Genomic DNA, 27411 nt, shown 5'->3' on the forward strand with positions numbered 1-27411 from the left:
TGGAACTGTTGTCAGAAGGGCAGTCGCAAGTCGCCATTGGGATACCTCCTCACTTTACCCTCATCTTCAGAGCCCTTGAGTTCCTTCTCTGTTTGAGCTGGCCGTCTCTGAGTGGATAGTCCCGGGCCTTCCGTAGCATGTCTGAAGTGACACTGGCACCAGCAGCTTGTATGTCAGAGCTCTTGCTTGCTCCACTAGCCCTACACATTTCCTCCACAGTACTCTTCCAGCCACTCCCGACCATCCACGCCAGGGAACCGTGATAAAGGAGAGTGCAGATCCTATCCGTCCCTCCTCTGCAGGTTACTTGCCAAGTTCATATGCATGATGGCGTCGTTGCGCCAATCATCGTCATTGTCAAGTGGATCACGTCCATCCACACCGGAAAGCCGTAGCTGCGACGAGGTGGCTGCGCCATCCTGCGTCTGCCTCATGGGCGATTCTGAGTCGCCCAGATCGAGAGAACCTATATTGGGGATATCGTAGCCATTGCCACGACTATCGCCACGCGCTTTGCTCGGTGATGTTTCCGATAACGGCACCCCTGAACTGCGGTTCTCGCTCACGGCGTAACCATAGCCGTTCCCAGATGTTGAGTTCGCAGGCAACTCGCTCACATGAGTCTTAGATGAGAAGCCCGCGCCGGCGGAGCCCCTTTCGCTGTCCATTCGGTGCTCCAGCTCGCGCTGCTCCAGGATCTGTGGCGCTGCCTCTACATTTCTGAGGCTGGATGTGCCCCCGGGTAGAGCAGTGCCGCCACCAGATGACCGATGACTGCCTATACTTGCACGGTTGAGCTCTGCTGTGGCAGCGTTAGCGGCTGGCGAGTGGTCAACTGGACCCGGATCCTGGAGAGCGCCTGCATCCATGTCGCGGATAGCCCACTGAGCGATTGTAGCCATTTTCCTCGAGACCCAGCCTGCGAGAATCTTGCCGCGTTGCTTCTCGCCAAGACGAGAACGGGGGAAAGCCCCACGGGTAACAAAGGCGACAATGTCAACGACGATTTGGTGCTCATTTAGGATTGAGTTCACGATGACCGGGACGAGCGAGGTAAGGAATGACTTCCTGGCAACCTCTACAAGGACCACAACGAGGCCTCCGGCTTGAAATACGGCACTATAAAATCGATTGAGTTAGCACAAAGCATAAATTTCGTCAGACAATTTACGACAAATACGTACCAGCCTTGGGGAACAATTGCGCGGTGGCAGCGCTCAACGGTATTTTCGATGTCCATAGGAAAGTGACTCAACCCATTGATTTCAAATGTCTCTCCAATGTTTCCAAGCACGAAGAGAACCTGCATATCAACCTGGGCACCGCCAGGTCCAATAGGTCTGCTGACGTTGTAAAGAAAGCCCAAATCGCCCGTCCTCACGTAGCGGATGCCTGGGTCCCCATCCAGAGTCCTACCATCAAAGCGTTCGGCGTCGAATGCATCCTTGGATCCATAGAATGACTTTACACAAGCCTCTGAATCGACCCAAATTTCACCATACTCACCATCATTGCAGAGTAAGCGGCTTTCCGGATTGACGATGGCTATCTGCGTCGATACCGGCACCATTCCTGAGTCTTGGACCAGTAGCGCTCTCGGGTCGGCCTCCGGATCTGTGGGTATGATAAGACCGCGTCTGAGTGCTCTTGTGTCAAGCCAGAGCTCAATGGGCTCGATACACATGTATGACCGTGAAGCAATCATAGGGTTGAGCACATGCGAGTACACTGTGTTGATGGCGGTGCGATCAAGGCTGACTGCGGCGAAATGTAGCCTCACTTTCTGGAAGACATCGGCACGGGGACGCCCGTCTGAAGATATCATCATGTTCTTCAGCTCATGGAGTGCAAAACCTTTTGCTGGCATAGTTGCAATCGCATGGTCCAGCATCTGTGGCGTCGCATATGTGTCCTTGATCTTGTATCTCGAGAGAATGTGGAACAGCGAGATTGGGTTTTGGGCAAACTCGACTGGCGACAGCAGGTAGGTGGGAGTTCCAATGTATATGCCCATCAAGCACGTGTGGATGAAACCCAAGCCCGTGGTACTTCTGACACAGCCTAGGACAGGCCTAGAGCTCGTCATTTGACAAGTTTCTTTCTGTACCTTGCACATCCCCATGATCGTATCATGGCCCAGCTGGACAGCCAATCGACGCTGATCTGGTGTCCAATACGTCCAGATAATGACAGGATAACCGGGCTGCACCCAAGTGGGATCCATGGTGATTCCAAGCTCTCTCAGCCCACTATTCTGCTTCGGTGGGCGTGATGTGTTGTAAATGCCGGGGACTGTCACCCGCAGGACCTGTGCAGATTGTTTTATATGCTGCGAAACTGGCTTCATCTTGAGGAGATGATCGACGTCTTGGTTGACAAGAACGGCCTTGACACCGTAGTCATTGACCAGGTGCAGAAAAGCAGGAACATCCTCGGGTAACCTGTTCTGGTCCATCGGGGGTATTGGTATGACGATGGCACCCAGATTGACGCAGGCGTGCACCGAAAAGACAAAATCCTCAGAATGCGTGTACATTAGCACCACGTGGTCACCCGCCCGGATCTTGACCTTGTTCTTCAGATACATAGCCACGGAAGCCACCTTGGTATCGAACTTCCTCCATGTGACGCCCTTGCCCTCTTTGCCGCGACCATCGACAGTGCAATATGACAGCTCGTCGCCCTGACGGGCGACTCGCCACTGAATAAGATCAGTGATGCATGAAAAGTTGTTAAGGGGTGTAGAGGTTCGATCATCAATAACCACTTCTCTGCGGTCGATTCCGGAGTATTGTTTGTCGTTGTGCATCAGGAGATCTTGTCGAGCCATTGAGGCGAGATGTGACCAGATTCCACCTATAGGATCAACTCCAATAGGGAGGTTGAGGACTGCATGTTCAACCCCAAACTTGACATGAGCCGACGGGAGCTGACCGGAGTCAAAGTCTCTGCGACAAAGCATGTTGCCAATTTCTCTGCGACCGTTCTTCATCACGCGAGGGAGTGAATTTGGAGCGGTCGTCAACACGCAATAGACCCTCAGGTGATGCTCTTGTAGCAGCACGTCCATGCACCGTTCCGCCAGCGAGTCGAGGAGCGCCTTGTCTATCTGTCGTGGCGGACCGCCAGCCGTAGCCGGCGCCGTAGACGCTGCCGCGGACTCGAGTACAACCACTGGGAGATGCTCTTCGTTCACAAAGACGTCAAAAGCCGAGCAGGCATAGATCTTGGGCACATTGCGCATGATGCTGACAATGATGTGCTGGACAAAGAAGTACCGGTGCTCAACGGCAATCTCGTTGCCGTGTTCGACCCATTCTACTTTCTGCCGAATGCGATCCTCGTACAGCCCGAGGACGAAAACCTTGCCCTCAATGACAGTTCCCAACAGACCCGTGCGCAGAAATTCGGGCTCAATCATGGTGGGTGTGGGGTCGCCAGGCTCAAACTTATACGGGCGCGCATGGAAAATCTGCTCAGTGTGCTTCGGCAAAGCCCAAAAGCCACCAGACAGCGATGGGGAGTCGACCCAGATCTCACCTATAGCGTGAGGCGACGCCAACAAGCCCGTATCCGGTTCGACGACAGCCAAAGTGGCATCCGGGATCGGGTATCCAAATGCTCCGACCCGGACAGTATTGGGGTCGTTACCTGCCTTCTTGCGAGCCTCCTCACCAATGGCGACAATGACGACCTCGTTGTTTTTCAAGGCCTCTCTGTCCAAAAGAACCTCGCTCAGCTCGTTCTTAGCGCGCTGTTCGGTTGTGCTCGTTGTCCCGCCCCCTAACAAACTGCCAAAACCGTTTGACGGAGCTGGCTTGTCGTCCTTTTCCTTCTCCTTCTCGTCTTCGGAATCTCTGTCACTCTCTTCTCCCATGTCGAGTTTCAACGGACAGCCCATGCGCTCTTCCCCTCCCAACCAATCCCGCACACTGATGACCATACCGCCATGTTCAGGCAAGCATAGCATGGGGGCAACCACTTCTCTAGCACGCGTGTTTCTCAATGGCCTGAGCCACCTGTCAGCGAGCAACTCGTGAAACTCGCCATCTACCGTCAATGTGTCGATCAAACACAGCTTCACTGTCTGAAAATTTGGCTCCATGCCTTTTTTGTAGTTTCTCGTCGTCATAGGATCCTGCTGATAGTTGTATACGGCACGCCTGAGGCCTGGATAATCTGCAATCATAAGGGTGGCCTTATACTTGGTGATAAGATGAGCGTAAAGGCCAGGGACATCAACAGCCTTGTTCTCTAGCCACACCATAGTGTGCCCACCATATACTGTCAACAGCACGCCGAGAATCATGCCAATCCCCTGCCTCGGATCCAGATATGAAAGGAGGATCTCGCTGCTGGCGCCACCTCCGATCAGCCTGCCGTTCTTGTCTCTTAGCGAGGTGCTGAATGTGTCCGCTGGTCCATTCCCAGGTACCGTCGAGACAATGGCGCTTAGGCAAGCCATCTGGTGCATGATGGTCCGGTGACTTAACACAACCCCCCTGAAATCTCCAGTCGGGGAGCGGGAGAATTCGATATAGGCTAGATCTGGAAGCGAAAGAGGAGGAACATCGTCCTTCTTCTTGGGATGGTAGCTTCCAAACTCGTTGGTCTTCCACCATTCAACCCCCTTGGGCCAGGTTAATTTCTGGGTCGTGATGTCGCGCTGAAAGGCTTTGAGGTTGTTTTCGGTGGTCAGCGCCAGATGCGCCTGCGTGGACGTTAGGATCAAATTAAGCTTCTGATGATCCTGGAATTCGTTTATCGGAACCGCCACGACGCCTGCAATAAAACAGCCTAGGAGCGCAATAGCAAACTCGATTATCTCGGTGTCGCGGTAGATGAGTGCCACGCGGTCTCCGCGGTACAGCGAGCTCTTGTCACGAATCACCTGTGCAACTTTCTCGGCACGGGAAGCCAGTTTTTCCCAAGTTATTGAGGCAATCTCCTTGCCTCTACTATCCAATACCCAATACGCCGGTAGCTTGGCCGTCGTACGTCCACGGTGTCGTAACACCGCGGCTATATTGTCAAACTTTGACATGGGGGTATTGGAGTCGTGGGGATCGTGAATGGCAAAAGGAAGCTCCCGAGGGTCGAGAGGCATCTGATACTCTAAGGCGTCCGGGGGTGGCAAATCATTGGCAGTCAACATCGGCGGCGCCATGGCAGCGGTGGGCGAGAATGCGTCGCCCGTCGAGTACCTTTGAGGGCCACCGTACTCGCCCGGGTTGGCCTGGTCATAGGATTGCTGGCCAGCAAAATCCAAGAAAAACCCTTGAGAGTCTAGTAGAGTACCCGAGCGGCTCTGGCCCTCGTACTGCATATATTGCGAATCGCCGTATCCTGCCTGATGTTCCGGATTGAAGGCATAGTCGGTCGAGACCATCGTACCCGTCCGGGCTGGTTCGGCCATGGTGCCTTGGTTCGGCCCAGGGGCGAGGAAGAGTGAATCACGAGGCCTGATGACTGGCCTCTGATCAGCGAAAGATCCGCCCGGGGCTAGTAAGCTTGCGGGATGCGGTTGTTCTGATGGCATCCCAAATGGAGACTGAGGCCGGCCGGTCGTGGGCGAGGATACGCTCGTCGGAGAGTGGGGTTGATTGTCCGAATTCGAAGAGTTGAGGGCAGCTAGGGTGGCAGCACGATGGCCATCATTGCCGGACTGAGAAGCATCGTCTGCCGAATGTATGCGGAGGGGTCCGCGAGCTTCTGGAGGAACGAAGGTTCCGGGGCCAAGATACTGGGATAATAACTGCGTCCGTCGTTTCTGGTATCTGCAAAGCACAGGCGGCGAAAGTCAGATGAAGAAAGGCTTTTGCGACCCTGTTGGCTGCACGCCGATAGGAAGGAACTGGGCTTTGGGAGATAACATCGGACGATTCGGCTTTGGGCCTAGAAGTCGCAAACTCACCCCTTAGCTGTGATATCGCCTTCCTGTGGTTTGAGAAGCATTCTCATGGGTTAGCGGGATGTTACAAGGCATTGTATTCTTCGTTCCGGCATGGAATTGGCTACATGTATGGCGCAGAGTCGGAACAGGAGCTATGGCATCTTGGCAGGTAGCCCAAGGAAAAGCACGTAGACACGGAAATGGTATGCCCAGGATAGCGCGAACGCTAGGTGCGCGGACATGGATAAAGGTGTTATGTGCGGGAGACGGTCTGGGGCGAGCGCGCGAGCGGGAAGTAAATCGCGTTGGGCATGCATTCCGACTGGAATGTCGGGATGGAGGATTAAGGGACCTGGAATCAGACTGACCTCGAGCTCCCGCTCCAACTCGCCAAGCTTTTCCTGCAATTCGGGATTGCGGTCGGCCATGGTGGGCCAGTCCGTGGCGACTTGACTCGTCGCCTGCTGACCTATAAAAGGGTGGTCAATTCAATGCAATCGCTGATCAGGCGTGATCTAAGCTCTGCAAAAGTGAGGCGGTAGATATGTATGTGTGTCCGAGGCTCGTTCGTCGCTGTCGCTGGTGGTTGCGGAGGGAGCAAATAAACTGGAGGCGGGCAGGTGGGCAAGTGGGCGGGCAAGATGGGGCGACGTTACCAGTGAATAGCCCGCCCAGATCTCGTGACGTAGTTGGGTCCGATAGGTGCGCAGCCAGGGAAGGGTACCTTATGATTGCTGTAGGGGTGAACAAAAAATCGCCGAGCTAAATTACCTACCCGGTTATTCAGAACAAAGAGGTGATGAGGGGTCTCGAGTGATGCAATGGGCTAGACTACTGCTACTGCCACACTAGTCTGTTCTGCAGGCTTCCCCAGCATGCACAAATCCGCCCAAGCTCCAGGACAAGGACACTCTGGAGTTGGATTGCATGCCATCCAAAGCTCCAGATGAATCCAGGAACTAAGAATCAAAGCAGGGGCATATTGACCTCGTGGTTGACGGCAAGTGGCCTACCTTATCAAACTAGCCTACCTAGTTCTATGAGCACCTCTGCGATTAACTGAATCATCTTGTCCGAACTTCTATGCACCTAGCTCTATATAGATACATACCTACACGTAACCTACCTTCTTGGGTTTTGTAGATTATGCATTCCCCGCACAGCTGGTACCAAAATACGAGGAGGAGCTGAGAGATGAAACTAGGATAAACAATGACCGGGGGTTTGCGGCCAAACTTCTTTGACCGGTCTGCAAAAAAAGATGTACCTAGTAGGAAGCAGCACTGGCTGGCGATTGGCCCACAAAGTTTGGCACGTTTGATTAACAGTGCAAAAGAAGCATATGCATCTTGCAGCTCCAAAACAGCTTAATAAAACTCACCTCGGCTTCTTCGGTTCACCTCACGATGATATGGGAGTTGAGTGAGTCGCACCCTGATTAGGTACGGGGTAGGGTGTCTGTCGCATTTCAAGGGCGGGGTGGGTCCATTAACCAAAGTATGGATTAATTCACCAGCCTCGTGGACGCCACTGAAGAACCCCAGCCCGGGCCTTAAAGCTTGGGCCATGGGTCGCACGCGCCTTGTATCCACTTCGAAAATCCTTTAGGAGTACAAATTTTTTTTTTTTCCTTCACTTCAATTCTCTTCTGGTCTGGTTTCATGTCTCGCTCACATCCCAATATCTGGAGAGCAATCTCAGATACGAGCACGATTTGCGAATGAAAACTAGTATTTCAGAACGGCAATATCATCTCTGTACTCTTTTCGAAGCACACCAATATCCTGGCTCGCATCAATTGACTTGATGTACGCCGGAATGTATGTCGGAAGCTCGCTCTGACTACCACTGCAGTTGGCTGGCAATGCTATCATAGGTACGTTGTGTTTGGCATTGTTGATCCTTCACCACTACCCATCAACATGATGAGAAGTATGCATTCACAGACCTGTTCTGAATCATAATGTAGATGAAATGCTAAGCTCTCCTGATTTCCAAAAACAAAAACCCCCCATTGTTGTCATTCAGATCTTCTGTCTTGTGGTACTTGACTGACCGATCCACCTCTATAGGCAAGTACCGACGGGTGTGCGCGCTGAGTTGCTTCTCTATTGTTTATTGGTGTGGCTTCATTGTGTCTAGACCTTTACCGATGATGTCCTTTGTTTGCGAATACAATGTCCTTTGTGTCTTGAAACGTTCCCAGCTCCTTGTGTTTTGTATATAATTTGGGCCTTCCGCCTCCTCTGGAGTAGTTGGCGTCGGCAGTTCATTCATTTGTGGGAATGCGTATAACATCCCCCTGAGATTTTGACGGTGGGTGCACATAAGACTCAAGGTGTCCATGTACTTAGCTCTATCATCATTTGCCAGTCATCATCGTGCAGCCAGTTTCGACCATAAGAGTCTTTGGCATTCAGCATAGCAGAAGACACAATGTCCTCTCAACACTTCGACTTGGAGGTCGGCGATGATTTCGATTTCGATCATGTGGACCAGGCTGATAGCAAATTCTCCGACATTGACCCGTCTCTGGATGCATGGGATGGGGGAATTTCCATCCCCATAAACATGCAGACACAACCGATAGCATTCCCCAGGGACCGACCTCGGATCACGGCCAGTGAACCTGAAATCGCAACGGACATACTTGACCTGGGAATGGTCGTTGGCGCTGCCCAAGATGTTGATGCCGCTACTGGCCCAGCGGGCACTTCAGATTTTGGTACGTCTCGCACCCGCATCGCACAGCCCCTGCCAGCACTCGAACTCCAACCAGTTGAGCACTGGAATATTGACGATGAACTTGCCAGCTTCATGGCAACAAGTCAAATTGCAAACCGGATTCCAGTGCAGCTCGGCAATGGGAACTTTGCTTTCAATCTTAGAAATAGCCCCATCTCGTCCGCCGAACTAGCACAAAGCCTCCTACCCCCTCCTCATGGCCGTCCCCTCCACAAATTGAGGCGTGGCCGTGGCCAAAATGGGTTGAGGGATGACCCTAATGAGTTCTACTGGCGACTTCCGGGGCCTCCTCCATCGTGGGCTCATGGTCGCAGTGCCTTCCACTATACTTGTGAGGGGGAGCTCAATCTCGTCTACAAGTTTGGCGAAGTGGAATTCCTGGACTACCTGACACAGCCCGAGCTTGTGCTTCTCATCCAGAGAACCCCTACACTACACAATCATCGCTATCCCAATCAGCTCTTGTCGCCCAAGTGTAGATTTCGCCAATGCCGCGCCTTATACCACACCATCAACCGCGGTGAGTTCCGCGTTGCCCTCAGCGAGCATCCCTTCTTGTACGGCGGCATGCTTAACCCTTTTCACTGCGCCGGGTATGTGCATCTCTACTGCCTAGAGTCCACACTGGGAGTTGCCAGAATGGTAGAGCTCCATGATCAGAATAGATTGGTGGTTCACACCCATACTCTTCCCCTGGAGGACAAAGACCCGATGTACATCATGGGGGTGCCGGGTGAGGCTGGCCCATACAACCGCTACATCAAGTGGTTCGATCTTGCCAAGAGCTGGCTTAACAACAGTCTCCATGAGCCGATAGAAGGCGACAAAACGCTCAATTGGTACATGACCAAGGGGGTGGTTGAGTCGCAACTCCCCTTCCAACACAGACGACGTCAAAAACGCCAGTTGGCCGATTTTGCCAAGCACATGGGTAACCCAGCAGAGAAGATCCGCCTAAGGTGCGCAAACAAGGCGGCGAAGGCTGGCAGCCCGCGACAAGAGGAGGCCCACGGCAGGGCCCAGGCCCAAGAGAGTTCGTGGGGCGGTTCCAGGAGCCGCTCAAGGTCGCCGGTCCGTGAAACGGGACGAACGTTCGACCATCGACTGCGTGACGAACCGCCGTTGGGACAACCTGAGAACGACAATAACTACGATGATGATGAGGACGACGAGAAATATGGGTTGAATGCTCACTAGGATGCAGGCCTCCGCTAGGGCCTGGGGCTCAGGGTGCTGAGGCCATGGTATGGTTTGATTGGGAGCACCATAGTGTCTGAGGCAATGCAGGCTTTGCTCGAAGCACTAGACTGAAACTGGAGGAGGATAAAGAGAATGAATAGACTTCATAGTAAAAGCAATCATAACAAGGTGTGGTTGTGACTATGTATGGCTCCAATTTCCATGCTACAGGTCGTCTAGGCAGGTCTAAAAGGAGGGAAGGGAGGGTAGTGGTGCGGTTAGGAAAATATGAAAGTAGCCTAGACTAGTTGTGTTCATAGCACCACGGCATGTCCGTGATTCTTGTGGGGTGGAATGGATCAGCCGAGGGAATAGAATCTAAGGTGTCAAGTAACTTTGGCTTGCTGGAATGGCTGGTTAATGGATCAATGTTTATGCCTGCATACAATTTATAGTTCCCGGATCCAGAGAAGGGTTGCAAGCAGCATTCCAATTGGGATGTCGCATCGCAGGTAGGTACCCTCGGTATGGAGGTCGTGCGTGCTTTGAAAGTCACTTTCACAGCCAACACGGGAATTCTTGCTATTTTGGGAGGGGTGTTGAAATTATTGCTCCGCACCTGGGAAGGGATAAAAAAAAAAAAAAAAAAAAAAAAGGGACTTGGCTGATTGTGGGCTACCATCGATCGGCCTTCTCCGTCGACAGCCCGTTAAGAGAAGAAAAGAAAGTTGAGGGGCAAGAGGGGGAGGGTCGGTACTTACTTGGTACATTGCCCTATTTGGGAAGTAGCCGAGTCGGTACCTTGGTGGAGCCGCTGACCCGCAAGACTGGTGTACCGTGCCTGCAATACACCCTTGACCACTTTAAAACCGAGCAGTCGGTCAGGTCATACAGATAGATATTTGGTAAGTCTGGCTGGTGGAAAGAGTTTCAATGCAACAAAGACTGAGGAAGAGTAGCATTAATGGATCATCTCTTCGCCTCAGCCAATTACCAAAATTCAAATTAGACCTCAACCGGGCAGGGAACCGCAAAAAATTTCTCAAACTACCCAAACATTTGCTACCTGTGTGGCCCACACTGATCAGCCGAAGCCCAGCCACAGTACCTACCTGCCTACTCTCAATTATTCATTCCATCTGTCAGTTGGGCAGTTGGGCAGTTGGGCAACTAAACGGCGGGCGCGAAAAGTACGTTACTCGGGGACCTGACGTCACCTTTGGCGCGTGACGAGCTTCCAGAACAAAGCCAACAAAGGGAAAGAAACGATTACGATTTGAAAGGCTCCTAGGGATGTGTTCAGCTTTGTTCTGAGACCCGTGCAGTCTAGACTGCTGCATTGGCGTTTACCCTTGGATTGGCCGTTGGATGGGAGAGAGAATAAGAAAGAGAGGCAGAGACAAAGGCAGAGATTGCAGAGACGTGCACTTTGGGCCCTTTTGTGCTTAGCGTCCTGGCCGTTAAGAACAACCGTCCCTTTCGACGAGGGGTGGCTGTTCTTATTCATCCGACAATCCAGGTCCCCTTGCATGAGATCTCGGAAACGTTGGCGACTGCAGTACATTGACCAGCTTCGTCGCGCGCACGCCTAAAATCAGCGCCATTAGGCTCACCAACACGAGCCGCCTGGGCCGCTCTCAACTATTGCTCTTTGGCGATGCGCGCCACTTGAGATCGCATCGCATCGCATCTCAGCGCATCGCATCTCAGCGCATCGCATCGCGTCGCGTTGGATCTCATTGGATCCCTGACTGGCTTGCGCACGCATCTAACATTTCGAGGGAGACCGAAAGCTCAACTTGGGGAAAAAAAGAAAAATTACTACTACCCTACTTTTACCTCACCGGCGCACTTTTCCTACCTGCTCACCCGATCGTGCGCGACGCGATCAAACATCTCTCGCGCAAACTCGTACACGTAAACGATTTCGTTTCCTTGCAAATTGTTCAAAGCTTATTTTCCGCGCTGTGCGAGCAGCCCTAGGTGAGACGGGACGTGCAAATAAACCTTGGGTGACTTAGGATTGCACGTTTTGTCCAGACATCGCGATGGGCGAGGGCAGCGCGGAAGGTGAGACTACAGCACCTTCAGCCGCGATCCAGGTTGTTGTGTTGGTGAGTTTATCCCCCCAAAAAGCTTGATTTCCTCTTTTATTTCTTTTCTGCTCTCTTTCTGTCCAGCTTTACGTACTCGTGAGTTTCTCCACCCAGCCGATTGGCACCTTGAAGTGTATCACATTTCGTCGCTAGCCTTGTCAGGTGTGATATCTCAAGTTGACTGGTCACTTTTCATCTGGCATTGCTTCGAATGGGGTATGAGCAAGGGTGTCTTTGTCTGTTGTTTACTTACTACCTTATAGGTAGACAACAATACACAAAGAGTATTAAGGCCTCTTACCGGCTATGCCTCTTGTTTTTGATTCATAATTTCTGATGGCTTCTCTGCTGCTTTTGCTTTCCTTTTTTCTCGTTTCATTTCTTTCTCTCCTGTCTCATTTTTGTTTCTTTCAAGTGTCAAACTTGCCAAAAAAAAAAAAAAAAAGCAATATCCAGCGGTTGCGTCTGGCACTGACGCCATTGAGGAATCGGATTGAGGTTTTCTTGGCTGGTCTGACTGAAGTCATTATCATCAGCTGCTCTGGCTCTTGCCCAATGCTTTCCTATCGTGCCACCAACGAAGCCAACTGACCGTATCCATCTCCTTTACAGGGCTCAGGCGGTGGTCCAGAAGAGTCGAATACGACAGCATTCCTGGTAAGGTCAACATCAACGGGTTGGGGCAAGGGTTCCATTGTAGCTGTGGATGCTGGCGTGCATCTGTCAGCGATCAAACGGATTTTGGAAGATACCCAACCGCCCGGCCTCGCCAACGGCGAGCTCCCACTACCTCACGTCTTACAGGAAGGGCCCTTCAAGGGACTGGAATTACCTTTCGCGACCCCGTCTGCAAACTCGTCGCACATCCAGCGCACCTTGGTTGATACTTATCTCATCACACATCCTCACCTCGACCACATCGCCGGCTTTGTGATAAATACCGCCGGCCTCCCGGGATCCCGGCCAAAGCGCCTCGCTGGCCTGCCGAACACCATAGAGGCCTTCAAGAGCCACATCTTCAACAATATAATTTGGCCCAACTTGACAGATGAGAACAATGGTGCAGGCCTGGTTACGTACAATCGCCTTGTCGAGGGCGGGTCGCCTGCCATAGGTGAGGGCGATGGGCGGGGTTACCTCGAGATCAGCGATGGGCTGGCGGTCAAGGTCTGGTGCGTCAGCCATGGCCACTGCATGGAAAAACACAGCCACAGGGGCAGTGGGAGCAGCAGCACACGCTTCGGCAGCATGGATGGCGCGTCCTCATCCATGAATGCCGTGGGGATGGGTGGGAGTATCCCGCCTGGGATGATGAGTCCCAGGACACTAGCGCACCATAACTCGGCAGGCCCAAGCTTGTCGCTGTTTCTGCAGCAGCAGGCAGTGGCGCGTGGAGACATGACCGCTGGGATGCAGACGCCCCATGCCGGTCTGGGAACCCGAGGCAGCAGCATGAGCGCCATGTTTGGTGGGCACCAGCAACTGATAGATACACCCTGTGTCTATGACAGCAGCGCGTACTTCATCCGCGACCTGGCGACCGGCCGGGAGGTTCTCATTTTTGGTGACGTCGAGCCTGACAGCGTCAGCTTTACGCCACGCAACGCCATAGTCTGGGCCGAAGCGGCTCCCAAGATTGCCACAGGCAGGCTGTCGGCCATATTTATAGAGTGCAGCTATGATGACAGTCAGGAATCCGATCGGTTGTACGGACACATGACGCCGAGGTACATCAGGGAGGAATTGGCGATTCTGGCGGCCGAGGTCTCACGTGTGCGTGCGAACATAGCAAGAGATGGCAGAAAGAGGAAGCGAGATGGTGAAGACGGTATCGTCTTGAACAGTGGTGTGGCTACCCCAGGCGGCCTTCGGCGGCGAGTAACGGCACAAAACTCGAGCACGGGCTTACTGGAAGACCCGGTGTCGCCGAGGACGATCAGGCCTCCCAGGGCTCCGTCAGCTGAGGACTTACCTGAGGCGGCAATACACCGGGTTCAACATCAGAACGCATACCGGGATCCGATTGACTCACCGCGTATAGCCACGCCAACTGCTGAGTTGTCACTGAGAGAGACCGAGGCTGGTTCGGAGAACGCAAGCACGAGTAGAATACCTTCTACGGCCGAGGCAGCATCGCTGCCGCTGAAAGGCCTTAAAGTTGTCCTCATCCACGTCAAGGACCGCATGGATGACGACACTCCCGCAGGGGATATCATCATGCAGGAGCTCGCAGAACACGAGGCCGAGGCACCAACTGGCTGCGAGTTTATACTATCCCGAGCTGGCGAGGCATTGTACTTGTGACGTAAACCTGTGGCATCTCGCTGCGGGAACATATCTGTCTAGCAGGTTCCCACCCTTTTGGTTCATTAATGAGGCGTTCGGTGGCTTCTGCAATCGTGTAATTTATCTTATCTCGGGCTGGATCTGCGTATTGTCCTATCTTCTCTCGAAGTCTGGTCGCCTTGTTCGATGAGTCTAGAATATGTCTTGCGGTGGCTTGGTTACTTTAGGAGACGCCATATACTCGACAGTGATCTGCTGGCTTTGGATGAGCCAAAGCACAGGGAAATGGTTGGCTAGGTAGAGAGAGGCTTCTGTGTGTGGTATATATGCACGCGTTTAGGCGAGTAGCTTTCGAGAGGTACCTGGGACTTTGATCCAGTTGCATCTCTTGCTAGCAGGTCATGTTTACTGCTCAAAAAGATATAAATATAGCCCAGATGCAGCCGTCATTACTCCAATGTCCGATGTTTTACTGGGGTCAGTTCTTAATTATTGTTCTGTTTCCTTCTTTGCTCGTAAATCTATTTCACTTGGTTGCGGCGTCGGATTTGAGTTTTTCGTAACCCGCTCGTCCACCAACGTCCTTCTCAAAGTCTGGTCTTGTTAACTCGAACGCTTCTGTGGTGCGCCCATAGGTGATACCGCCCAGGCGGCTGATTGGACGGAGTACCTGTTTGAGAGCATCATCAATTAATATCACAGTTCGCCCAAGCTAGATAAGACGAAAAAAAAAAAAAAAAAAAAAAAAAGCCTCTGGCGACAGCAAGTCACGGTATCTTACCTTGGGGTCAATCAAGTCCCTCTCGGCATTGATGGCATCCTCCCTGACCCAGAACCTCGTCCCTTCAATGACTGCCATGGTGCCAGAAGTCTTGCCCGGCGTGCTCTTGCTCTTGAACTCGCGCAGACTCTCTACCTTTCCCTCGACGCTGAAGATGGCCTCACCCACCCTCGGCGGCTTGACGGTCTCACAGTCACGCACGGGCGTCAAGCCGCTGAGATCCCACTCGGAGACGCCGTGCGGGGCGTTGACGCTCGTGGCATTGGCGGCCTCGACGAAGCTCTCGCTGATAATGTTGATGACGCACTCGCCCGTCTCGGAGAGGTGGCGGACCGTATCCTTGGCCGTCTCGCCCGACGCGGCCGACGCAAAGCCAATCACAAACAGTGGCGGGTCGTGGTTGATCATGTTGAAATAGCTAAAGGGCGCGAGGTTGTGCGACCCGTCGGCGCCCACCGTCGACACGAAGGCAATCGGCCGCGGGACCACGGCGCCGATCAGCAGCTTGTAGTTCAGGCGGGCGGGGCGGTCCGGTGCATACGGATCAATTGTGATGTGCTTAGCCGACTCGGGTGCTGGGGTGTTTGCACCGGATCCATACTTCCATTCCGGCGCGGGTGTCTGGGTGTATCGGAAGCCGTTGTTGCCATCGAAGGGTGGGCGCGAAGCCTCGACGGACTTGAAGTCGCCGTGGGGATTGCGACCGAGGGCAGCCTCATTGCGAGCGGTCGCTTCTGCGGCCGAGGACATAGTGGTAGGTTTACTAGTCGAGTCTGAATAGTAGTGGTGGTGGTTGCGATGATGTCTTGTGCTGCTACTGCGGGGTTCAGACGTAACGAAGAGGGTGGGGGATGGCGAAATAGACGTCGGCAGAGCAGTGCAGCGACGAGCAAATAAGGAGAGACGCGGGTAAATCATCGATTAAGCAAGCTAACGCAAGACCCAGAGATATGACAAATGAAGACTACACTAATATTCAAAAGCTAGATACCTGTTTGGCTGAGTCGTGATTTGAGACGTGCTCGGGGAGCTATTCCGTTCGGGCATTAACCCCACTTCCAATCCGGAGAAAAACCCGATAGCAATCCGCTGACTTGCATCCCCGGTTTACAGTTGGGTACTGAGTAAGCCAAGGTACTGGGTACTCGAGCACTGCCAACTCTGTACGATGGAGATGGAACACAACGCCCAAAGTATGGGGGGTTATTTTTACACATAAAAATAACCGTAAATCACACATGGTAAGCATGGAAGTTTGTATTTACTTATTATATCTTTTGAGCATATGTTCTAGATAAAGATATAACATGATAACCAAACCCCCGAGGCTTTTTTTTTTATGTATATGCACCCACCTATGGAGATGTGTTGATGCTGTGCTGCTCTGATTGACCCAACAGACTTGATTCATCTCCAATCATATCCATCAATATACCTTGACCAAGCCCTTGGCACGGGAAAGAGCAAGGCCCGAGATCGTCTCTTTGTTTAATATTGCCCTTTTTTCCAGCATGGCCAAAACACACAAATATTCTCAAGAAGGTACAGCAGCGCCTCCCGCTTCGGCTTCACGCTTGAGCCTCTGCAGACGCAAGGCCTCGTAGTCCGGCAAAAACCTCGTAGCAATACCAAATCCTGCTGCTAGCAAGGCCATAAGCAGCCAGATCGCGTAGCCGTTCAGGAATTGCGTCTCGGCCCCAATGGCAAACAGGCTATTGGCCGCTGCAGGCGTGAAGGCACGAACTATGCTAGAGGTCATCAATTGCATGGCGTTGATAGTCGCCAGCGCCGTGGGGCCGGGGTTGACTTCGTTGACGGCAAGCTGGCTGGCAGTAAAGGACAAGGCAACGCCGCACCCAATCATCAGTGCCGGCGGGTAAAAAGACCAAAAAAGGCTCGTGTATCCGGCCCGTAGCAAATAGTTGGCTACAGGGGAGATGGCAAAGAACAGAGGGTAGACGGCGCCGCACATTCTCATGACGCCGTTGGTCCCCAGACGGCGGTGTAGGGGAGGGAAGGCAAAGATAAGCCATATAGCCTGCGTGATCCCGTTGAGCGCCATCATGCATGATATCTGAAAGGAGGTGAAGCCAAAGCCACCAAGCTTGACGGGAGTCCACCACCATAGTGGGCAGATGGCTGTGTATGCAAATGCCAGCAGTGAGAGATGAGCCCCGACATACTGCACGATGAGGACCCCAGGCTGGCGCAGAAGCTCCCGAATCGACATGGAATGCTGGGTTGCAGACTGCGTACCGGAGGATGTCACCTTGCTTGCTCCTTTGGTCTCCTTAACCTTGAACATGCACACAATTGTAGAAACGGCGCTGGTGGCACCAATAGCAAGACTGGATAGCGCATATGGGTACTGGGAGAAGAAGGGGACCCTTTCAAATAAGCCCCCATACTGGCCGACAGGGTCTGCCAATATGCCACCGATAAGAGGTCCCAGAAAGATGCCCAAGTTACCGGAGAAGGCAAACCAGCTGAAGATTCTAGCTTGCGTCCCTGGCGTGCTCAACTCGGCCAGACAAGTCCTGATGGTGACTAGTGTACCCGAGAATACACCAGCAAGCATTCGAAGCAAGATCATTTGTGTGATGGTTTGAGCAAAACCAAACATGGAAGTCGACACGGTGACGCCGACCATGGAAGCTAAAAGGACTGGCTTTCGGCCGATTCGGTCTGACAAGCGCGCCCAGAAGACCATAACGATAGCCTGGACCAGCGAGAAGTTAGACTCGATCAGGCCGCTGTAGAAGCCGACCTGAGCGACGGGAACGTCACCGCTGCGGCGCACGAACTCGTTGATGTAGGGGAAGATGGAGAAGAAAGCAATCGGTTCGAGTGTCCGGGCAACACAAAGCCAAAAGACCTGGGCCTTGGGGATGGTCTCGTCCTGATCTCCTTGCGTGTCTCCTTCCGGATCATTGCGCGCCGAGTTGATTGGGTCATGATTTGGGTCTGACGCGGGGGCCTGTCCAGTTTCTTCGGCGATCCTGGCGATCGCACATGCCGAGGCTGGATCGGCAGCCGTTGAGATCTCTCCAACAGCCAGGAGCGGCGTCGTCTCACTGGCCCGTGGGGAACTGCTTCTGGGACTGTGTGTCGCCATCATTCAGCAGGAGTGCGGATAGGAACAAAAAGCGCCGGGACAGGACTTGACTCATCAAGGTATTGAGAATGATGAGTGAGAGAAAAGGAGGTAAAAGAAAGAAAGGAAGAGGAGGGGGAAAAGATCATCAAAAACCAGCTGAATGAGAATAGATCAAGGATTTGTAGGCATTGTTGCTCGGCACAACCTGTCATATCAGAGGATCTCAAAAGAATATCGTCCGTAAGCACAATTTCTCGTCTCCAAAGTAACAGCTCAAATCCCTTTTGATTATGAGTTCGGCGTGAGATGAGAAGATAGGTAGCATTGAGCCCTGTCTGTCAAACCCTAACCCTTGCAGGGAGTCATATCGCTCTGTCGTTGCCTGCCGCGCGCTTGCTACAGGCATATTAGCGAGCGGGTCCCCCTCATGGTGATTGTCTTTGCCTCGGCGAAACTAGCTGCACGAAAAAAAAAAAACCCCCCAAAAAACCGACAGGCTATCAACTTCGCCGACATCTCGCCAAGATGCGCTCGCTAAGCCTTTCTTTCGAAAGAGAGATTTTTGGGGGGTCAGAAGGCGTTTGACGAGTCGTGTATTCCCGGTTCCCGACAGCAAGCCGGACTGTTTCTCACTGTGGAGATGGAAATGTTCTTCTCCAATGTGAGTAGCGAAGCTACGCAAAATCATGGCTCATATGTTCTTGCCCACGGTAAACTAGCCCCTCGCAATATTATGGTCCAAGATGGGATGGTCATCAGAACAGTGGATGGAAGTTCAGCCGGTTCTTATTCGAGTACGCTGGACGATCCCGATACTGAAAGAAAATTTTCAGCCTTGCTCCAAGAATGGTCCGAGATTCACTCACCTGAAAGAACACAGAGCCTGGTAGATATTTGGCATCCGGCCAAAGATTGTTCTGCCTTGGGGTGCAAGGGTACATGTGATGATCGAGTAACTCTCGGCTTTGGTTCTGTTCACTGGATCCGCGTAAAGCACAAGACCCCCTGACGCATCTTGAGTTCATCGTACAACAAGAGATCTTTTGAATTTGCTGCCATCTCATAGAAAATGCGGTCCAAAGACCCTCAGCCACATATGCACATGCGATAAGCACCCAATAGCCCAAGGTGAAAAGGGACATATGAGTCTTTGACTGATGTACTGGGTTTTGTGGTGCATCGTGTGGTGCGACACTAGAGCCTCGACCCAACCAAGTCCTTTGTGAGCTCTGGCGAATGTGATCAAATGTTATACCAGATTATATGTTATGATGAGAAGTGGATGTCTGAAGCTTCGATATAAGATTCCCAGCTTGATGTCCATTTGAAACTACAGTAGAAGGGTCATATTTGGTGATATAAATTATTGGCCTGAAGATCCTTGTACACATGTACGGAAACTCTCGCCCACAATCCTCTGCAATTCTCTAGTGGCGCAACAGGACAAGCAAGACCGCAGAGTTGGGTGTATACTGAATCTTGAGCCGGTCGGTTGAGCCCGAGTCCAACAAGTTTGTTGCGTATGAACCCACTTGTCCTACTGGTCAAGAAATGAGTAATTGAAACCTTGAGAAAATCGCCAAAAAAAAAGAAGAGAAAATCAAGGGGGTAACATGCTGAAGGGCGTCGCAGCCTCGAGCTAATGTACGACGTTTTGAAAAGTACAGCCAAAGTCGATTCTTGGCCTACTGCGTAGCCTGCTTCGTAAAACGTTTCCAGCACATTCTAACTACGGTTGCACGACACTGCGAAACTTGCGCTAACAGCGATCGAGTAAGAAAAGAGAAAAACACAAGTCATGTCCTCATGCACCAACCAAATGTCTATATGTGCCTAGGCACCTTTTTATCCAAGCGTTATCTAATGACCAAGGTAATTAGCGACGACTTAGTCGAAGGATGATGACAAAAAATGAACTTCGGAAACCGTCTCTGGATCCAGCCGAGGCGCTCTAGCGTACGCCTGATGTATGTATTTTTTGTTCGCAGTGTTGCTATGTCCCAGCACCAAGCCCAAGAAAAGCAGTGCAATGACCCCTTTGCACAAGCCAAACCGTGTCAGAACTCTCTAGGGTATACTGGTTGAAACAAACCGAATAGAGAGCAAAGGGGAGAAAGAAAGAAGGAAAACAGGCAAAAAAAAAAAAAAAAAAAAAAAAAAAAAAAAGACGAAAAAAAAAAAACAAGAAAAAAAGAAAGAAAGACACTAACACCTTCTCTCGAGGCGTTTTGTCGTTTTTGTCATAAGTCATTGCCAAGAATTTTGACCTCTCTCAAGTTGCGCCTGTTCTTGCTCCCACACAACAGAGACAAACTGTTTTGCCCTCAGATCCCTCGGATCTCCTAGCCCAAACATTGTCAAGTGAACTTCACGAATACCTCCCCTTGGTGTACCTCCACAGCAGACTAACCCCCTGAAGCGCCGGGATGACTTTGGGTCTCTTCCCATCGACTAGGTCTAGTTCGAGTGCCAAACCCACAGCTCGGGCGAAACGTTTCCTGAACCGCCTGTAGTCGTCGTTCGTAGGCCAAGGGTCATCTAGGCACCAGGCAGAAGCATCCTCGCCAACGGCCATGGCAGCGTTCAAATCCCAATTGTCGTCCTTGTCCTCGTCCACGTCGAGCGGATAAAACAATACTTCGTTGAGATGGGGGCGGTGCGGATGTTGGTTTATGTTGGCTTCGATGTCGAATTTGAACCGGTATGCCTGGTGTATAACCTGTGGTTGTGATGGCGCCATCATGTTTGCAGATGGTATATTGTATAGAGGCGCAGTTGGTGTAGCGGAAGAATGAAGTGTTTGGGGTGGTTGCGACAGCTGCGACTGCATCGTTGGCCCCGTAGCTGCTTGTTGGTAATGATATTGTTGCATCTGCAAATGTGGGTTGTAGCCGTTGAAGTTAGAATGACGCGCGAAGTCGAACTCGAACTGAAACTCTTGATGCACCACGAATACCAGTGCCTTGAGGCTGGGAAAGTCGGCCAGCCGAGCCACAAGCTTTCCCATGTTGCTCTTGGAGACCTTCCAGTTCAGGACCGGATGGCAGATGCCCGTGTACACGCCATACGAGGTGCCCATGGCCAGCCTGGTGAGGTTGTCGCGGACCAAGGGAATTTGGCTCATGAACTGCAGTGTTCGGTGTAGCCTCTTGACGAGCAAGTATGGCTCCAGTAGGAGCATATCACGCGACAGGTCGACAAACTTGGTCGTCTTGCCTAACGTGAGCGGCTTATATCGGTGTAGTGCGATGTACCGGGATTCGCGGCAAGCGGCGGCCTGTGCCGGCGGCGGCTCCGGATGGACATTGGCAAACATTAAACCCTCTTGGGCTGGCGTTTTCGCTTTGGCGTATGGCGCATCCAAAACCTCGTAAACCCGTCCTTCTGGGAGAGAATACTCCCAGACCATGGTTCGAAGTTCTGGAGGCAGCTTGGGGAAGTTTACAAATTCTGTAGGCATTCCCGCGTTCATGCTGGCCGCGGTCGGCTCATGCCGTAGAGGGTCGTAGTGTAAACTCATATTGATGCTGATGATATCCTCGGATCAGCTGAGAAAGGAGATGGAGCTGAGCAAGTCGGTTTCTCGTGCCTCATGTGCAGTCGATGTCCTCAGACAGCCGGTCCAGCCTCTCGGATTGGTGACCAGAGGACCAAATGGCCCAAAATAAAGTCCCTCTAAGGGAGACAGCACCACACCGCCCGGACGAGAAGAAGCAGACGGCGCATTCACTCGTTATAATGCGCTCGAATATAGGGCAGCAAGCGGTAAGTATGCGCGGGGTACCAGGTTCCCGTCCTGAGTACTGTCGAAGGAGGTGTCTGCCACACACACTATCCAAGATGGTTGACAAGAATCGGAAACCAGTGTGGAATTCAAGAGGTGGCTGCGTTGAGAAAAAAAAAGGGAGGACTAGCAGTTGGAAATTTCTAATTTCTAACTGATACCGAAAACTTAAAAGATTACTATTTCTTTGGGTAGGATTATATGAGATGAGCCCAAGTCAAACGGTGGAGAGACCAGAAAAGGTGTCATGTGTCGCCAATAAATTGGTGGCCAAATGAGTACAGGTGGTAAGGTACTTACTCTGTTTATATATGTATATATAAAGTGGAGGGACTGAGTCAAGAGAACGAAGGAAAGTCAAGTTGAAATAAGAGAGATAAAATAAGGAACAAGAAAATAAGTAAAGAGGAACAATAAAAGATCAGACGGAGAAGTTGGGGCGAAGAAAGGATAAGGGGGAAGGGTGTTGATTAATGAGGATTCCCTCGTCAGGAAGCAAAGTAGCTAGACATGACTTGATGCGTTAAGCTTTCGTTGGAGCTTGAGCTTTTGCTTTACGAAAGTGCTCGGGTCAGTCATTTGACGTCTCACCCTGAGCAAGGCCCAGGAGCGACGAACCGGAGCTTAACATTAGGGCGCCAGCCGGGAATGGAGGGATGCGCGTGTTCGGAAACATTGGGCTACCAAACATAGTGGTCGTAGTAGTCGCAGACGTAGTACAGAACGAGCTTGTTTTGAATGGTGCGAGGAGGGGCGCGGAAGGGCAGAAAGGGAGCGGATGGATGAATAATGGATGGATGGATGGGCCGAAAAGAAAACCTGTGATGCACTATTGACAAGGCCAGAGAGGAAAGGGTAAAAAAAATGGTATGCAGGGAGAGGAGAGAAAAAAAGACAAGAAAAAAAAAAAAAAAAACACCCATCACACTCACTGACACAAAATACAAAATAAAACAATAAAAGCAAAGCAAGCCTATGGTGTGGATGATGCGCACGCCCAGCGTCGTTTCGAACAATAAAAATCAACACACAGATGGAGAACTTTCCACAAGCGGCAACATCACATCAGACGCGGCATCGACGACCACTGCACAGCATGGGCATATGCGAGTATCCGATGTACTACTTACTGTATGTATGAGTGAGTGACTGTGTGTGTGGGTGTGTGTGTGTGGTCAGAGCGGCCGGATGGGGGACAGACTGGAATGCAATGAGGGGCATTGCAACGTCTGGCTGTGTGCGGTTGCTTAACCTAGATTCGGCGCTCCGTCCTGGCCGCCCCGGGGCCAACGTGTCGAAAAGGACGCGGCGCCCGCTTGGGCAAGGTAACACAGCACTGGGGCTACTGCGTATTAATTGCCTGAATGAGGCAACTCGATGGACGCAGCTTGGCAGCCCGGCGAGGCGCCGTTGATAAACTGCCTGCGGGCTAGCAAGTGGCCATTGCGCCCCAAGTCTTGTTGGAGGGGGCCAGCTGAGTCGAAGCTGTCCTTGACGTCGCCGCAAGGAAGGGCCAGCAGGACAGGGCAGGCGGGCAAACAAGAGAAAAAAAAAAAAAAAAAAAAGACTAGTGTGGGGTGGGTGCTTAACTACTTTGAGTAAAGTGATTTCTATCGATCAAACGAACCCGGAACCGAAGACATGTCTGCTGCTGGACCGCTGCTATAATTGGGGTATAACAGCCCACATAGTGTCGCCCTTGCAGTGGTTTTCCTGCTTCCCATGTTGCTCGCTTGCCCGGATAGCCAGAGAATAAGCAAGAAAAAAAAGTCATACAAAACACAGAGCAACAAGAGAGAAAGCCTGCCGAAAATGATACGATCGCTTACCAATCTTTGGGACCCACGTTTGCTCTCATTGTAACGCTCCGCTGAAACAGATTTGCAGTTTGAAGAACTGCATTGCCCTCGCGTGAGTGACAGCTGCTCTCGGCGCCACAATCGAGCAACCTTATAGTTAGTGAGGGGGGCAACTTTCAGTGGTTGCATATTGGGTGCGCTATCACCGGCGGATTATCACAAGGCACGCAAAACGCCCCCATATGGCTCTGATCCATCAACACCTTACTGCAAGCGACACCGGCATGAATAAAAAAGTACGTGCGGGGAGGGGCGGCCAAGCCAGTTTGTTGCAGACGGCAGAGATGCAAGCAAGCAGTTAGTTGCTTCAGGAAATGCATGCTTGTTGATAGCTGGGCCGGCGATGATTTACGGCAAACGGACAAAAGGTAGCCGCCGTGTGAATATTCCCCCCGCAATCCCAAGCTCTGGTGATAGGTGACCAGCAAAACCAAAGAAACTAGAGAATTAAAAAAAATTAAGTCTAAAAATACTGTTTGTTTGGTATGCGTACGTCCGAGAGAGCCGGGAGGGAAAGGCGGGCGGGCGCCGCTTATCCTTGGAATGGAACTCGGCGGCGGGGCGGCTTCCATAGCGTGTAGTACTACGTCGCGCAACGACGGAGTCATTGCCCCAGATGGTGTGTGATCAGCGGGCAACATGACTTGTTTGGTGTATTCTGAATAGCTTCAACTCAAATGATCAGAACAGTTATCTGTCGGTACTCCACCAGACAGACTACCCTCTTAGCTCGGCTGGTTCGGTGTCAGCTCGGGCATCACTGGTCTGACAAACCAGTGACGGTGGTCGCACAAATCATGACAAAGACCAGACGGTGGCTGTCGATGATGGTGGAATATGCCCGCAGAGTCTGTTGCATCTGTCGGGGGCGATTAATCTATTTCGACGCCAAAGCGAGGCAATTAATCGATCCGCCGGCACAGCCATGGTTTTGTTGTTATTACTATGATTGCTATGATTACTGTTATTTTTATTTTTATCCTCTTTACCTCTTCCCTCTTACTTTTTCTTCTTGTTTTGGATCGGATAGCGACAGCTGTCTGACCGGCTCGGATGCGTGCCATATCATCCAATGCATGAGGTGAAATGCAAGTAGAACTTGAGTCGGTAAGGCTCAGCTTGTATCAGCAAACTTGAAACTAGATAGTTCGCGTCAGGTTCATCGTGCAAAGCAAGTCTTGAGAAGGAAGAAGGCACGTGAGGCACGATGGATGGAATTAGCCTCCTTCTCGGAATTGACTGTCACGTGTGAGCCGAGAAAAGCGGACGCGGATTTCAACGGAAAATTGTCAATGCACCCGATGACTAAGCGCCCCATGTCAGGACGGGCTTCTTTTAAAAAAAAAATTTGATGGACGAGAAGAGCCCATGGCATTTCTTCCTTCTTTTCTTCTCTTCGTGCGGCTGGCTCAACATTTCCCGTGTTGCTCGAAATCCCTTCTTTTCCTCTATGGGAAGTGACTTTGATGGATAATTCGTAGCGTCAGTTGGGCCCCAGATTAATCAAAATTGCAGGCCGGTCATGCCTCAACAACTTGTCCCGTTTGGCTGGTTATACCTGGCTTTTCGGGCGCTTGGGGAGACTGGACAAAATATCGCTCAGATCATTCTAAAATGATGTTGAACTCGGAACATGAATTTTGCAAAGCAAAGTCTGAATATCAAGCACCTTGCCTTTGCCTTTTGCACGGGCTAGAAGGCTGCGGTAGAGGTAGGCAACCGCTGCCAAGCGTGTTTGGTGTGTGAGTCGAAATAAGATCTCGTCAACTGCCTGGAAAATTGAACCAGATTGATCAAGTGGCCAGCCATTGAATGATCCAGACAATCGCCTTCTATCTCTTGGGACCCCTCTGCATCGGGATCCAGCAATGACAACCTATCTATAGAGATTAATTCCGCCGTCATCTATACTCCAAGCCAAGCAAAGGCAAGCACTGGCGTAATACGTACTCTGCAACCAGCTCCGCCCAGTTGTATATATCTGGGCTGCTCAGTGACGTGATCTCTCTCCCCCGCTCGCCCAAGATGTTGGTTGAACTGTGTAGAATCAAAACTCCCAGCTTGGCTCGACTCTACTCTCCAGGTTCGTCGCCAATCTTCTCCAATTTGCCCATCTCCCGTTTCTCGCCGGTTTCTCCAATCAGTCGTAGCCTGTCCAACCGCACCTTCTCCGACTCTGAGCTCCCGTCACCAGCCTCAATAAATATAACTAGGCTGTTGATATTTTGGAACTTGACAAAACGTAAAGGAATGTTCGCAGTTCCATCAGCGTTCCAGTCACTGTCGGCAATCTCAATCATCTGGGTAGGTGCTGTGCTTTCGGCCTGGTCAAAACCGAGATTGGTAGGGCGGTTGGTGAAGAGCTTGATCAACTTCGGCCGCATCGGTTTTTCGTCCTCGTCCACATCGTCACCACTTGGCGGGATTGAAGTGATCTGCATCAACCAGATACATAACGTTAACCGTTTCCCGTGTCACAATTTAGTGCAGAAATGGGGCTGGTATTGACTGGCCACGTACCTGAAGAGTGTGAAGCTTCAGCATTGCCTGGAAAGGCATGAAAAGCAGCAGTTGCTCGTCTGTGTCGCTCTCCACCCAGTCAATCTCGTTGCCCTTGCCGGCAGTCAAAGCACTTGGCTTTGCCCCGGAGAAAAGAACCCTGACGTTTCCTTTCTCGCCGTCGACGTTGAGAAGTTCGACCCTCTTCATCTCAATCTGCTCTGTGACATCCTTGTAGCTACGTGGCAGTTCTGCCCCAAACCACGCAGCCTGGCTACCACTGCCTTCCGGCGCATTCCCGCTCGAGGAGCCAGCTCCGCCAGCCTTGAGCTCTTGCTGGAGCTGCGGTAAGAGAGCCTCGAGCGGTATGGGCTCGCCATTTCGGAAAGCGAGAATGTCGGGAGGGTTCGTAATGTCGAAGGTGGCAGCGATATCCTGATTCTTCGCCACATCTACTCTGAGAAACCGGACATGGCCCAGCGCAGAGCCGGCGACCTGGGACTTGCTGGCAAACGCCTCGAAGATTTTGGACATGTGCGATGGTTTGGATTCTTTAGAGAGGCCATTGTAAACTGGTGAATCCATCTGTCAGTATCGTGGTATACCCGAGGAAACGCCGACAAGAATGGGGAAGTAGTGGGCGTATCATACAATAAACCAGGACCGTGCTGTTGGAATCAGAGCCTATGGCCTGAGTGAGTTGCTCGAGCGAGGCGATCTCTGTGGCCGATGTTCCAGGCGCCATCTTTACCTGATCAAGCTTCTGATGAGTATTGGCTCGCCGCGGTACTCTCAAAGGTCAAGATAGCTAGATAGTTTGTTTGACAAAACTGAAGCTAGGTTGTGGACCGGCTGGAGCTTGACGCGCAACAAAGCAACGCAAGGTACCTCCGTCCACCCCGCGTCGTTGGGAGAAGCCCCGCTTTCGGTGACGACTCAACTAATAACGTCACATCACGTGGATTTTTACAGTCAGGGACGAAATTCTTTCGAGACATCAACAAACTTTTCTAACAAGATCGTGACATTGCCGACAAGTTAGCTATCTAAACTACCTGCACAAAGAGGCGAATTGTATTTTGCTTAAGCCACCAAAGAAACCCGATCATTTAACATCCCAACTCCCTTTCCTGGTATTATCTTGTCCCAAAAGCAGCAGAAAGAAAACCCCCAACCTAAGCTGTCTTCAATC

The 27411-nt window shown here is 51.7% G+C and overlaps 7 protein-coding genes across 7 annotated transcripts; 2 read left to right on the forward strand and 5 right to left on the reverse strand.

Moving 5' to 3' along the window:
• Positions 1 to 281: 281 nt before the first annotated feature.
• Positions 282 to 6321, reverse strand: PpBr36_03726 (uncharacterized protein; the record flags this gene model as incomplete). The annotated part of the gene is made up of 4 exons (XM_029890896.1): positions 282 to 1119; positions 1185 to 5777; positions 5915 to 5937; positions 6262 to 6321. 4 exons carry the CDS (start codon positions 6319 to 6321, stop codon positions 282 to 284), a joined length of 5514 nt encoding a protein of 1837 aa, XP_029753869.1.
• Positions 6322 to 8329: 2008 nt separating this feature from the next.
• On the forward strand, positions 8330 to 9835 carry PpBr36_03727 (uncharacterized protein; the record flags this gene model as incomplete). Its single annotated transcript, XM_029890897.1, has 1 exon — positions 8330 to 9835. One exon carries the CDS (start codon positions 8330 to 8332, stop codon positions 9833 to 9835), a length of 1506 nt encoding a protein of 501 aa, XP_029753870.1.
• Positions 9836 to 11865: 2030 nt separating this feature from the next.
• PpBr36_03728 (uncharacterized protein) lies at positions 11866 to 14217 on the forward strand (the record flags this gene model as incomplete). Its single annotated transcript, XM_029890898.1, has 2 exons — positions 11866 to 11931; positions 12526 to 14217. The coding sequence occupies 2 exons, from the start codon at positions 11866 to 11868 to the stop codon at positions 14215 to 14217; spliced, it is 1758 nt and encodes a 585-aa protein (XP_029753864.1).
• A 508-nt stretch (positions 14218 to 14725) lies between these two features.
• Positions 14726 to 15898, reverse strand: PpBr36_03729 (uncharacterized protein; the record flags this gene model as incomplete). Its single annotated transcript, XM_029890899.1, has 2 exons — positions 14726 to 14869; positions 14981 to 15898. 2 exons carry the CDS (start codon positions 15896 to 15898, stop codon positions 14726 to 14728), a joined length of 1062 nt encoding a protein of 353 aa, XP_029753865.1.
• A 616-nt stretch (positions 15899 to 16514) lies between these two features.
• On the reverse strand, positions 16515 to 18095 carry PpBr36_03730 (uncharacterized protein; the record flags this gene model as incomplete). Its single annotated transcript, XM_029890900.1, has 1 exon — positions 16515 to 18095. The coding sequence occupies one exon, from the start codon at positions 18093 to 18095 to the stop codon at positions 16515 to 16517; it is 1581 nt and encodes a 526-aa protein (XP_029753016.1).
• A 2350-nt stretch (positions 18096 to 20445) lies between these two features.
• PpBr36_03731 (uncharacterized protein) lies at positions 20446 to 21597 on the reverse strand (the record flags this gene model as incomplete). Its single annotated transcript, XM_029890901.1, has 1 exon — positions 20446 to 21597. One exon carries the CDS (start codon positions 21595 to 21597, stop codon positions 20446 to 20448), a length of 1152 nt encoding a protein of 383 aa, XP_029753015.1.
• A 4195-nt stretch (positions 21598 to 25792) lies between these two features.
• PpBr36_03732 (uncharacterized protein) lies at positions 25793 to 26964 on the reverse strand (the record flags this gene model as incomplete). The annotated part of the gene is made up of 3 exons (XM_029890902.1): positions 25793 to 26155; positions 26241 to 26791; positions 26871 to 26964. 3 exons carry the CDS (start codon positions 26962 to 26964, stop codon positions 25793 to 25795), a joined length of 1008 nt encoding a protein of 335 aa, XP_029753018.1.
• Positions 26965 to 27411: the final 447 nt, after the last annotated feature.

Source organism: Pyricularia pennisetigena, chromosome 3 (genome assembly GCF_004337985.1).
Source record: "Pyricularia pennisetigena strain Br36 chromosome 3, whole genome shotgun sequence".
In the NCBI taxonomy this organism is placed as follows: Eukaryota; Fungi; Ascomycota; class Sordariomycetes; order Magnaporthales; family Pyriculariaceae; genus Pyricularia; species Pyricularia pennisetigena.